General features: G+C 44.9%; 1 protein-coding gene across 4 annotated transcripts; it reads left to right on the top strand.

The window, feature by feature from the left end:
* Nucleotides 1-3: 3 nt before the first annotated feature.
* vps16 (VPS16 core subunit of CORVET and HOPS complexes) lies at nucleotides 4-11470 on the top strand. Of its 4 annotated transcripts, none has more exons than XM_058620686.1 (25): nucleotides 7-184; nucleotides 367-422; nucleotides 3024-3115; nucleotides 4544-4635; nucleotides 4704-4832; nucleotides 4924-5068; nucleotides 5158-5273; nucleotides 5365-5487; nucleotides 5570-5625; nucleotides 5708-5797; nucleotides 5900-6071; nucleotides 6172-6303; nucleotides 6386-6513; nucleotides 6594-6629; nucleotides 6735-6843; nucleotides 6924-7058; nucleotides 7170-7278; nucleotides 7365-7462; nucleotides 9950-10054; nucleotides 10155-10232; nucleotides 10362-10448; nucleotides 10527-10609; nucleotides 10677-10773; nucleotides 10914-11017; nucleotides 11094-11470. In XM_058620686.1, the coding sequence occupies exons 2-25, from the start codon at nucleotides 373-375 to the stop codon at nucleotides 11233-11235; spliced, it is 2508 nt and encodes an 835-aa protein (XP_058476669.1). In that variant the 5' UTR covers nucleotides 7-184; nucleotides 367-372; the 3' UTR covers nucleotides 11236-11470. The 4 variants fall into 4 exon arrangements, with proteins under 4 accessions (XP_058476685.1, XP_058476669.1, XP_058476678.1 ...); XM_058620695.1 differs by having other exon boundaries at nucleotides 7-216; nucleotides 371-422; XM_058620676.1 differs by having other exon boundaries at nucleotides 7-422.
* Nucleotides 11471-12692: the final 1222 nt, after the last annotated feature.

The raw sequence follows: 12692 nt of genomic DNA, 5'->3' as shown, positions 1-12692 counted from the left end.
ACGTTTTTATTAATGAATTGTCTGTCGTGTGTTTCTTCGTGTGACCTTCAGGGGGCGAACACGAGAACAGCTTCCTGTTAGTGAAGCGTAGAAGAAGAAGAAGGAGACGACGCAGGTCAGCTGACAGAGGAAGCTAAGACAGTAGCCTCCGTTAGACTGAGACACCGACACAAGACAGGAGACACAAGACAGGAGACACAAGACAGGAGACAGGAGGAAGTTATAGTTATCAATATAGTTATCAGTTATCAATAAACCTCCGTCAGACCGAGACACCGACAGAAGACAGGACAGGAGGAAGCTAACAGACACAGCTAACACAGTTATCAATAAACCTCAGTCAGACCGAGACACCGACACAAGACAGGAGACATGTCCTTCATCACCGCCAACTGGAACCCGCTGGGAGACGCTTTTTACCGGTTAGTTCATCTGTTGTCATCTGTTAGCTCCGTGTTAGCTCTGTGTTAGCTCTGTGTTAGCTCCGTGTCTAAGTGATTACATGTAGTAAAATGTTATTTGAATTGTAAACGTTTTAATCGTGATATATTTGCAGATGTTGAGATGATTAGAAACCACTGAGCCAGTGATGAGAGTGATTCTATCAAATCCTCATGAATTCTTCTGTGTTTGTGTCGCAATGATGTTTTTGGTGAAGCTCTGATAGTTTCAGGACACGCCCCTGCATGAGATTATTGATAAATGATCACAGCACAGATGATCTGACAGTGCCTACCTTATGATTGTTATTATTACTTTTCTTATATTCACATGGACAAGTGGAACATTTAAATAAAGACACAATTTACTATCTTTATTTACTAGTATGTGGTAGTCCGTGATCATGTATTTGTGATTTCTCTGCAAATCAATACATGAATCTTTCATTCAGCTGCTTTTAATGCAGGTAACTGTACAGTACCTGCATTGTACTGTACTGTACTGTACTGTACAGTAAACAGTCTACTGTAGAGACAGATCTGTATGACGTGTGTTATGATGTACTTCCACCGGCTCTACTCGCCTCGGCACGGCATGATTAGGTAGCATCTCGACTACATAAAAGTACCTACTTAACGTGGGCGGAGTCATCACTGCACAGCTGGGTGAAACAGCGGTGACTTCGTTTTATACATGACCTACCTACTCAGCAGCTTTTGGAACCTCCTACCTGGTACCAGGTTACTATGCTAGTGGAAACGCTACTTAAACCGTGGTGTGGCGAGGCGGGCCGGTGGAAATGTGCTACTAGTGTTTATGTTTAGAGAGAGTTCGGTTCCATCAAAGAGGCTGAGATGAGCCCCAACTCAGTAACCATGGAAACTATGACTCTGGCTAAGCCTCAACCATGGCTAAGCCATAACTTTGGCTCAGGTTTCCGTTCCATCAATCTGAGCCTCAACCCTGTTCCACCAAGGTGGCTAATGTGAATGCCAGCCAAGTAACCATGGTAACTTATGCTGCCGGGCAAACCTGGTCTGTAGCAGGCTAAAAGTGAAGCTTAGCACCATCTATGATCAAAGAATGTCCAATAGACAGAAACAGAGACACACAACTGTCATGGAATGATAAAATAATATGTAATATGTAAACATAAATTATATAATAAAATGTATTAAAGAAATTATTTATACTAATAATTATATATTATCTATAAGTACATAAAAAACATTATCACCAAAATAAAATATAATAAAAAATAAGACAAATAATAAAAGGAAATTGAGGCATTGAAAATAAAAGATTGAATATGAACACCAACCCACAATTAGATGATTGATTTGCTGTCACCTGCATTCACTTACTGTAATAGGGGTCCTCGTCTCCATTGAATTGCTTGATTTGCTAAAATGATTCTAGATAAATAATAACTTCTTTACAATCAAAAGATCTGTCTTATGATTATTTCCTGTAGAATGATAACCAACATTGCATTTCTTAATGTAATAATCTACCATCAATTGTATGATAAATGTGATGAGTCATGTAAAATACTTTGATTAAATGTAGCCTATTATTATCAAAAATGTAGGCAAGGCTACTTTATATAGCACATTTTAGCACAAGGTGATTCAAAGTGCTTTACATCAAATAAAATGAAAATACAACAATTCAACATATAGCATCTGGGACAAATTCAGAAGTAGCACAAATACAGCATGTAAAAATGACAGGCTTAAATGAAAAGGAGATCAATTCTATACAATTGGCCATGCAGGAAATAAATGAAAGCTATCCCATCGATTTACATAACAATCAGTTGATAAATGTGATGAATATCACTTTCTAACATTACTACTAGGGCTGCCAAATGATCAAATATGGAGAATTTCACAATAATGCTATTTTAATTATGTTCATATGAATGTTACTTATTAGGTCTGTCTTTTTGTTCTTTGGGGATTTTCCTTTTCATTTTAGGGCTTTGGTTGCATTAATAGGTCCACATAACTGATTAGTTTATAACAAAAACCATCAAGAAATCAATTGGTAGATTATTGTCTACATATATTTTGTCCCTTTGATGGAGGATTTATATAACATGATGATGCTGAAATACTTCATTTTCTTTGTCACTTACACATTCAGCCTGTCTGCCATATTCTGCCACGCCACATCCCTCGCTTTATTGATTGCCGCGGTATTGCCCTTCTTTCAGATTATGTGGCTGTAATCCTCATATACCTCCATGAGGAGGGTTTGCTCCGCTGCAGAGAACATCTCTGCACGTTCTTTTCCTCGTGCTTTTCGGCATTTTTCACAGTTTCCGTGCTCGACTAGAATGGGCTTTTTATTTTCCCTGTGGGCGTGCACAAGTTGAGGCTTAACAGGTGAGGCTTGACTAAGCGTCAGGTGGAGCCAGCTGATTTCACTTGATGGAACGGCTTGGAGCTAGATTGGGAAGTGGAGCTTAGTCAAGCTTCAAGCTAACACCTAAGTCTGGCAATTCTTAGCTACGTTGATGGAATACTCCCCTGTACGACGTGTGCTAGTGTTTGTTTACCTCTTGTTGTTGTTTACAGTAAGACAGAGCTGTACGACATGTGCTGGAACCTCAGAGACTCAGGACTCAAAGACAGTCTTGTTGCTGCCGCTCCGTATGGAGGACCAATAGGTACACACACACACACACACACACACACACACACACACACACACACACACACACAAAGACACACACACACACACACACACACAGACAGAGGTAAAGACATTTTAAATGTATGTTATTTAAATGTTAAAGAGTGTTAATAAAGATAATGCAGCAGCTGGTTACTGCACACATAATAAGTTATATAAATGTTAAAGAGTGTTAATAAAGATAATGCAGCAGCTGGTTACTACACACATAATAAGTTATATAAATGTTAAGGAGTGTTAAAGATAATGTAGCAGCTGGTTACTACACACATTATAAGTTATTTAAATGTTAAAGAGTGTTAAAGATAATGTTTTCTCTGACCGTAGCAGCGTTCCACCACATGAAGGTTTAAAGAGGCCATAGCCCGGAAGTGCCAATTAACGCTGCGTTTGTGTGTGTATCTGCGTCATTACCATGTTTATGAAGCCCTAAAAGTCCAGAACAACCCTAACCCCCCCGCAGGGTTTCATTGTTTTCCTGAGCTCTACGAAGCGGAACGGCACTTCCGGTGACACACTTTTAACCGTAGAAGAAGAACTACTCTGGTTGTAGCTGCTGAGCGTATCAATTGTACGGAGCTCAGCAGCTACAACCAGAGTAGTTCTTCTTCTTCTACGGTTGAAAGTAGCAATATAAAGCAGGACACAGCACCAAACTTCACCTAAAGAAAGGAGCAGTGCCAACAATACATATATTACAATTTTTACAAACCGTAAAACTGTCTTTGTGTGCTTGTTTTGTCGTTTAGCACTAGCGATAGCCGGCTACAGGCTAAGCTACACACTACGCTCATGTTTCATTTGCATGTTTGTTTATCATCTCAGTAACCACAACGTTATCCAAGCTCCAGGCGTCCTGCAGCAGTCTTTCACTGGTCACAGTGTCTTCTGACTCTGGCTCAGGATCAAATGTGTAAGGGATTACGGCGAGTGGTCGTGACGACGCCATTACTCAATGTTTTGATCATTGCTAGCGGTGCATCTGCCTTTCCAGAGGGGCAGCTGCGGGTCTGAGAGGTGACGTGCCAATGACGTCACTTCCAGGTAACTGGCCAATCACAAGACAGTCCGTGTTCTGTGGGTGTGGTTTTGGTCTGAAACAGCGTCAGTGATGAGACATTTACACTGGCTCGTTTGTTGCGACTTCATGTTTGTAAGTACACCTCATACCTCACATAGAAGTGAGACAGGACCATGCTATGGCCTCTTTAATAAATATAAAATATAGAATCTAAAGCTGTACAAATTTCTTTCTAATGAGGCTCAGGAGGTGCTGCTTGTTTAAGTTGTAGTTAAACCTGCTCTGATTGGTCCATTATTTATCACATGACATTCATCACCACAACCATCAACTTTTAGTACTCTGGGTTAGCTAACCCACTCTGACCTGTCTGTCTGTCAGCTCTCCTCAGAGAACCTCACAGACGTTCTCCCAGTTCTCGACCTCAGTTGGAAGTTTACTTGGCGTCTGGAGTTTCTATCACCAGTTTTCCTGTGAGCAGACACACACACACACACACACACACTGGTGTGTCTCTCTCTCTGACCTGTCTCTCTCTTAGTGGAAGAGTGGACCTGTTGTCCATATTGGTTGGACAGTCACTGATGAGTTGTTGTGTGTCCAAGAAGACGGCTCAGTTCTGATCTACGACTTGTTTGGATCCTTTAAGAGACACTTTAGCATGGGACAGGTTAGTTATTAACTAGTCTGTTACCTGTTCAATAACTAGTTAACAAACTACTAGTTGACTAACTACTGTGTTGGTGTGTGTTTTTAAAAAGGAAGTGGTCCAGAGTCAGGTATTAGAGGCCAAAGTCTTCCACTCTCCATATGGAACAGGTGTTGCCATAGTAACAGGCTCCTCCCGCTTCACCTTGGCGACCAACATTGACGATCTGAAGCTGCGCAGGTTACCTGAAGTCCCAGGTAACTGCTGCTCATCACCTGTCGTTGGAGTAATTGTCTGTCTACCAAAGTTACAGTGTTGTCATGGTAACGGTTTTGTTTGTCCTCAGGTCTGCATGGTAAACCGTCCTCCTGGCTCGTCCTCACTCAGGACAGACAAACCAAAGTTATTCTGTCCAACGGACCAGAACTGTTTGTCCTGGACAACACGTCCTGCACCCCTGTGGTGAGACAGACAGACAGACAGACAGACAGACAGACAGACAGACAGACGCACACGTACCCGTGACCACTGTCTCCCTCTCCCTTTGTCTCAGTGTCCTCCAGGTCTCAGTCCTCAGTATGGCAGCGTCGTCCACATGTGTGTGTCTTTCAGTTACAAATACCTGTCTCTCTTCACTGACACTGGACACCTATGGACAGGCTCTTCCAACCTGCAGGTGAGCTGTCCACTCAGCTCTCACATGTCTGAAAGGGGGCGGGGACATTGGGAATGATTGACATGTCATCTTATCTCTGTAGGACAAACTCAGTATAGTGGACACGAAGAAGAAGACAACACCCAGTCAAATGGTTTGGTACGTTTGTCTGTCCACCTGTCCCACTGTCTTTACCTGTCTCTATGTCCGCCTGTCCCACTGTCTTTACCTGTCTGTCCAGGTGTTGCAGACCCCAGAGCCAGCAGCTGTCTGTGGTGCTTATGTGGGACAGACTCCTCCTGGTGGCAGGAATCTGTGGTGACACCATCCAGTATCCTTGACTCCAGTTCAGATTTAGTTTGGTTCTAGTTCAGGTTCTGTCTGATTGCATTGACCTCCTGACCTGTGGTTGGTCCTTGACCTCTGACCTCAGGTTCCCAGTGGATGACCCGTGTGTTCTGGTTGGAGAACTGGATGGAGTCCGGATCATCAACTCCACCAACCAGGACCTTCTTCAGGAGGTTCCTCTGGTCTGTCAGGACATCTTTAAGATCGCGTCCATGGCTCCTGGAGCTCTGCTGCTGGAGGCTCACCGCGAGTATGAGGTCACGCCCTCTGCTGGTCACATGACACATTCAGTCAGTCAGCTGCTTTCAAAACAATAAGTGTGTGTGCGTGTGTGTGTGTGTGTGTGTGTGTGTGTAGAAGTCCAGTCAGAAGGCAGACGAGTATCTGCGGGAGATCAAGGAGCAAAGCATGCTGGGAGAAGCAGTGAGACAGTGTGTGGAGGCAGCAGCTCATGAGTATGACGCCAACACCCAGAAGTCTCTGCTGCGGGTGAGACAGGCTGTGTGATGTTACTGTGATGTCACTGTGAGCCAGTGTCTGACGTGGTGTCATGTGACCTGTCGTCCTCCAGGCGGCGTCCTTTGGAAAGTGTTTCCTGGTGGACTTCAGTCCAGATCAGTTTGTGACCATGTGCAGAGAACTGCGAGTCCTCAACACGGTCAGAGATGGCGCTGTGGGTCTGCCACTCACACACACACAGTATCCTCACACGACAGGCATGATGGGAAATGTAGTTTACACACTGTCACACCGATTGAGACCTTGACCTCTGACCTCAGGTTTAAACAGTTGACTCTGCAGGTTCTGATAGACAGGTGAGTGTTGACCTGTCTCACACCACAGGTTACCTGTATGCATGTATGTGTCCTGTCTGTCTTCATGTTGAAACTGTGTCTGTCTGTCTCCTGTCTGTCTCTCAGGCTGGTCTACAGACAGTTTTATCCATTAGCCATAGAAATCTGTCGTTACCTGAAGATTCCTGATTACCAGGGCGTCAGTCGAGTCCTCAAACACTGGGCCTCATGTAAGGTAAAATGACCCCGCCCTCCTCCGTTGACCCCACCCTCTTTCCCATCATGTGACTTTGAGGTGTTTGTGGACGTGTCCAGGTGCAGCAGAAGGACCTATCAGACGAGGCCATAGCTCGAGCAGTGTGTGTGAAGGTGGGAGACGCTCCTGGAGTGTCTTACTCTGACATCGCAGCTAAAGCCTACGAGTGTGGACGCACTGAGCTGGCCATCAAGGTAGTGCCTCACCTGTGCCTCACCTGTGTCTGTGTGTGTGTGAGACACCTGTCTTTCTCACCTGTCTCTCTCTCTCTCTGTGTGTGAGACACCTGTCTCTCTCTCTCTCAGCTGCTGGACTTTGAGGCTCGCTCTGGAGAACAGGTTCCTCTGCTGCTGAAGATGAAGAGAAGTCAGTTAGCTCTGAGTAAAGCTGTGGAGAGTGGAGACACTGACCTGGGTGAGTATGTGTGTGTGTGAGTGTTGGCCCTGCCCCCTTCCTTATCTATGTGACTTATGAGTGATGATGATGATCCTCTTCATCAGTTTACACAGTGGTCACCTACCTGAAGAACGAGCTGAATCGAGGAGACTTTTTCATGATGCTGAGGAACCAGCCGGTCGCTCAGAGTCTCTACAGACAGGTGAGGTCATCTTCATCATCTTCATCACCTTCTTCTTCACCTTCATCATCATCTTTATCATCTTCATCACCTCAGCACATCCATGTCCATGTTATTTATCACAGACCTGATTTACATGGTTGGTTGACGCGTTGGTGATTATGTGTTGTTGGTGGTTGACACGTTGGTGGTTGACGCGTTGTTGGTTACGTGTTGTTGGTGGTTGACACGTTGGTGGTTACGTGTTGTTGGTGGTTAACGCGTTGGTGGTTGACGTGTTGGTTGTTACGTGTTGGTTGTTACGTGTTGGTGGTTGACGCGTTGGTGGTTGAAGTGTTGTTGGTTGATGCGTTGTTGGTTGACGCGTTGGTTGTAACGTGTTGTTGATGGTTGATGCGTTGTTGGTTGACGCATTGGTGGTTGACGCGTTGGTGGTTGACACGTTGGTGGTTACGTGTTGTTGGTGGTTGACGCGTTGGTGGTTACGTGTTGTTGGTGGTTGACGCGTTGGTGGTTACGTGTTGTTGGTGGTTGACACGTTGGTGGTTACGTGTTGTTGGTGGTTGACGTGTTGGTGGTTACGTGTTGTTGGTGGTTGACGTGTTGGTGGTTACGCGTTGTTGGTGGTTGATGCGTTGTTGGTGGTTGACGCGTTGGTGGTTGACACGTTGTAGGTTACACGTTGGTGGTTGACGCGTTGGTGGTTACGTGTTGTTGGTGGTTACGTGTTGTTGGTGGTTGACGCGTTGGTGGTTACGTGTTGTTGGTGGTTGACGCGTTGGTGGTTACGTGTTGTTGGTGGTTGACGCGTTGGTGGTTACGTGTTGTTGGTGGTTGACGCATTGGTGGTCGACGCTTTGGTGGTTGACACGTTGGTGGTTACGTGTTGTTGGTGGTTGACACGTTGGTGGTTGACGCGTTGTTGGTTACGTGTTGTTGGTGGTTGACACGTTGGTGGTTACGTGTTGTTGGTGGTTAACGCGTTGGTGGTTGACGTGTTGGTGGTTGACGCGTTGGTGGTTGAAGTGTTGTTGGTTGATGCGTTGTTGGTTGACGCGTTGGTTGTAACGTGTTGTTGATGGTTGATGCGTTGTTGGTTGACGCGTTGGTGGTTGACACGTTGGTGGTTACGTGTTGTTGGTGGTTGACACGTTGTTGGTTACGTGTTGTTGGTGGTTGACGTGTTGGTGGTTACGTGTTGTTGGTGGTTGACGTGTTGGTGGTTACGCGTTGTTGGTGGTTGATGCGTTGTTGGTGGTTGACGCGTTGGTGGTTGACACGTTGTAGGTTACACGTTGGTGGTTGACGCATTGGTGGTTGACGCGTTGGTGGTTACGTGTTGTTGGTGGTTACGTGTTGTTGGTGGATGACGCGTTGGTGGTTACGTGTTGTTGGTGGTTGACGCGTTGGTGGTTACGTGTTGTTGGTGGTTGACGCGTTGGTGGTTACGTGTTGTTGGTGGTTGACGCGTTGGTGGTTACGTGTTGTTGGTGGTTGACGCGTTGGTGGTTACGTGTTGTTGGTGGTTGACGCATTGGTGGTTGACGCTTTGGTGGTTGACACGTTGGTGGTTACGTGTTGTTGGTGGTTGACGCGTTGGTGGTTACGTGTTGTTGGTGGTTGACGCGTTGGTGGTTACGTGTTGTTGGTGGTTGACACGTTGGTGGTTACGTGTTGTTGGTGGTTGACACGTTGGTGGTTACGTGTTGTTGGTGGTTGACGTGTTGGTGGTTACGCGTTGTTGGTGGTTGATGCGTTGTTGGTGGTTGACACGTTGTAGGTTACACGTTGGTGGTTGACGCATTGGTGGTTGATGCGTTGGTGGTTACGTGTTGTTGGTGGTTGACGCGTTGGTGGTTACGTGTTGTTGGTGGTTGACGCGTTGGTGGTTACGTGTTGTTGGTGGTTGATGCGTTGTTGGCTGACGCGTTGTTGTTGATGGTTGACGCGTTGGTGGTTACGTGTTGTTGGTGGTTGACGCGTTGGTGGTGGTTGACGCATTGTTGGTTGAAGTGTTGGTTGACACGTTGGTGGTTGACGCGTTGGTGGTTACGTGTTGCTGGTGGTTGACATGTTGGTGGTTACGTGTTTTTGGTGGTTGACACGTTGGTGTTTGACGTGTTGGTTGTTACGTGTTGGTGGTAACGTGTTGTTGATGGTTGACGCTTTGGTGGTTACGTGTTGTTGGTGGTTGACACGTAGTAGGTTACGCGTTGTTGGTGGTTGACGTGTTGGTGGTTGACACGTTGGTGGTTGACACGTTGGTGGTTGACGTTTTGGTGGTTACGTGTTGTTGGTGGTTGACGCATTGGTGGTTGACGCGTTGGTGGTTGACGCATTGTTGGTTGACGTTTTGGTGGTTACTTGTTGTTGGTGGTTGACGCGTTGGTGGTTACGTGTTGTTGGTGGTTGACACGTTGGTGGTTCTGTGTTGTTGGTTACGTGTTGTTGGTGGTTGAAGTGTTGGTCATTACGTGTTGTTGGTTGACGCGTTACGTGTGTGTACAGTTCTGTAAACTACAGGAACAGGAAACTCTGAAGGATCTTTATAACCAGGACGATGATCATCAGGAGCTTGCTAACTATTACATCACTGCTAGTTACAGAGAGAAGGTAACTAACCAATCAACTATCAATCAATAAACTACTACATAACTTCTAGTTACAAAGATAAGGTAACAATCTGTCTCTCTGTGTGCCTGTGTGTCTTCAGAGACTGGAGACACGTCTGTCTGTCTTACAGAAAGCTGTCGACGAGTTCAACAAAGCGAAGAATGAATTTGCTGCAAAGGTAAAAAAAAAAAGTTTGCTAGTTTGTTTCCTGTGGCACTGACTCAAAGATGGTTAAATAAACAGAATCCTGACTCGACTCAAAGATGGTTAAATAAACAGAGTCCTCACTCTGTTCTTTTAAACCCAGGCCACAGAGGAAGAGATGCGTCTCCTTCGTTTTCAGCGGAAACTGGATGATGAAAAGGGGGCGGGGCTACTGGGACTGTCTCTTCAGGTGTGTACAAGTGTATAAATGAGTCATCAGCATTTGGCCAATGGAAACCATCAGTGTGATGTCATTTCCTGTCTTTAGGAAACCATGGAGGTTCTGCTGTCGTTAGGACTTCATAAACACACGGAGCAGCTTTACCGAGACTTTAGACTTCCTGACAAGAGGTGATGATGATGATTGTGTCCACCTGTCTGTCCCTCACCTGTCTGACTCTCTCCTGTCTGTCTGCAGATATTGGTGGTTGAAGCTCAAGTCTCTGGCAGAGAAACACGAGTGGGAGGAGTTAGAGAAATTCTCTAAGAGTAAAAAGTCTCCTATTGGCTACCTGGTAAGAAAGAAGCCCGCCCCTGATCTCCCTCGTCTCTATAGAGCTTGGTAACCGACGTCACAACGCAGTGCATCCTGGGAAACCTAGCACCAGTTTAATTTGTTATAATTTCCCATGATGCTTTGCTGTGTGTTGTGCAGGCTTTTGTTGACGTGTGTATGAAGAGTAACAACAAGTCTGAAGCCAGGAAGTACGTTTCCAAGGTAACACCTGAGCAGAAAGTCCGAGCTCACATGGTCATCGGGTAAGCAGTGACATCATCGCCGTCATTGTCATGGTCGTCATGTTCACCACACAGCTGACTCCTCCTCTTTCCTTAGCGACCTGGAAGGAGCCGCCGACGCCGCCATCGAGCGCAGGAACGACTCTGAGATGGGGGCGGTGCTTTCCAGATGCTCCGCCTCTGATTGTCTACTGATTGACAGGCTGAACAGAGCCAGAGTCTCTGCCTCCAAGAAGTGACTGACACTGCAGTGGTTTCCATGGCAACACACTACACTGCATGTGCTTTAATGTCTCAATAAACATGATCGATTGATTAGATATTGATGAATTGATATTTTCAACTTGAATTGATAGTTTGAACCCCAGCTGATGAGGTCACTGTGAGGTCATGACAGGGTCACTATGGGGGGGGGGTCACAGCTGGTGTTTTCTGTTGCTCCTTCACATTAAAAGCTTCGTTCTCAAAAGTAACTTTTATTTTGGTTTTAATTTGAAATGTGTGATCTAACCAGGGGGCAGCAAAGTGAAAGTCAGTGAGAAAACATTGAATGGATGTTTTAAAGTTCAATGATTTTAAACTGTCCGTTTCTCAATATCCATACTGTGTGTACTTGTGCGTACTTGTGCGTACTTGTGAAAACGTCATCAGTCTCAGTCCATGTTCTGTTCCAATTCTCAAGTCCGTGAGCAGAGAGGACGGTTCTCAAACCTGGAAGTGTTCTCGCTCCGCCCGTTTTACCCAGCATGCATCGGGTGGTGACTTGAGCGTACTTTGGAAAGCCATGTATCCCAGAATGCATTTCTGTGGAACATAGCATCAGAGACTACAAATATAAACCTGAAATAATGTGTTCTGAACAAAGTTTTAAGATCGTTTGGCAGCGATGATGTCAGAGGTGATAAGCTCCGCCTCTGCGGACGCTCTGCGTTTAAAAAAAACAAACAAAAAACCTATACATCGCACTTACGACTAGCACTTCATAGTGTGGTTTACTTGAAGCTCTTACTTACTTCTAGCTCTTATTTGTACCCAAATGTTTAAATGCACTTATTGTAAGTCGCTTTGGATAAAAGCGTCTGCTAAATGACATGACATGTAATCTGCGCTCACAGTGCCCCGTGCAGAGCAGCGTTACCTCGGCCTGTCCTGATGACATCATGACGTCTCTGTCATTACATGCTCGGTGTGATCCATAGATTTGTTGTTTACGTGTTATTTTGCTTTTAATGTAAATGTTTGAAAGTTTGTATATTATTGTTTTATTTATTTTAACTTTAAATTTTAGATTATATTAAAGTCGCACGGTCATTGTATCTGTATTTAAATATAATATGTCCATAGATATATACACACACACACTACTCTACAATGCTGTAATATATCTATTTTTCACATTTTTCTGTATATTTTAATAAAATTAATTAATAAAAGAAGTTAAATATTGAAAATGTGAAAATAACATCTGCATTTATTTAAAGTATTTCATATGTTCATTTATCAACACTAGGTGGCGCTCATGAGGCTTAAGCACTCGGCGACACCTGTCAATCAAACAGTAGAACAAGAAGTAGCTGCTGTTCTAACTGAAGAATCAGACTTGTGTACTCTGTACTCTGTGAGTGTGTACTCACGAGTACTTCTCAAGTACGCAAGTACATCCTTGCATACTTGAGTATTGAGAAAGGGTGTGTGT

Source organism: Solea solea, chromosome 2, assembly GCF_958295425.1.
Source record: "Solea solea chromosome 2, fSolSol10.1, whole genome shotgun sequence".
Taxonomy (NCBI): Eukaryota; Metazoa; Chordata; class Actinopteri; order Pleuronectiformes; family Soleidae; genus Solea; species Solea solea.
Note: the sequence above shows the minus strand (reverse complement) of the source record. Positions and strands in the feature narration are given on the sequence as shown.

Excerpts from the sequence above, each read along its gene's own strand:
- vps16 (XM_058620686.1), top strand. The coding sequence starts at position 373 with ATGTCCTTCATCACCGCCAACTGGAACCCGCTGGGAGACGCTTTTTAC. Across the intron at positions 7,279-7,364 it reads GAGTGGAGACACTGACCTGG|TTTACACAGTGGTCACCTAC; the intron begins GTGAGTATGTGT and ends CCTCTTCATCAG. Across the intron at positions 10,610-10,676 it reads TTTAGACTTCCTGACAAGAG|ATATTGGTGGTTGAAGCTCA; the intron begins GTGATGATGATG and ends GTCTGTCTGCAG.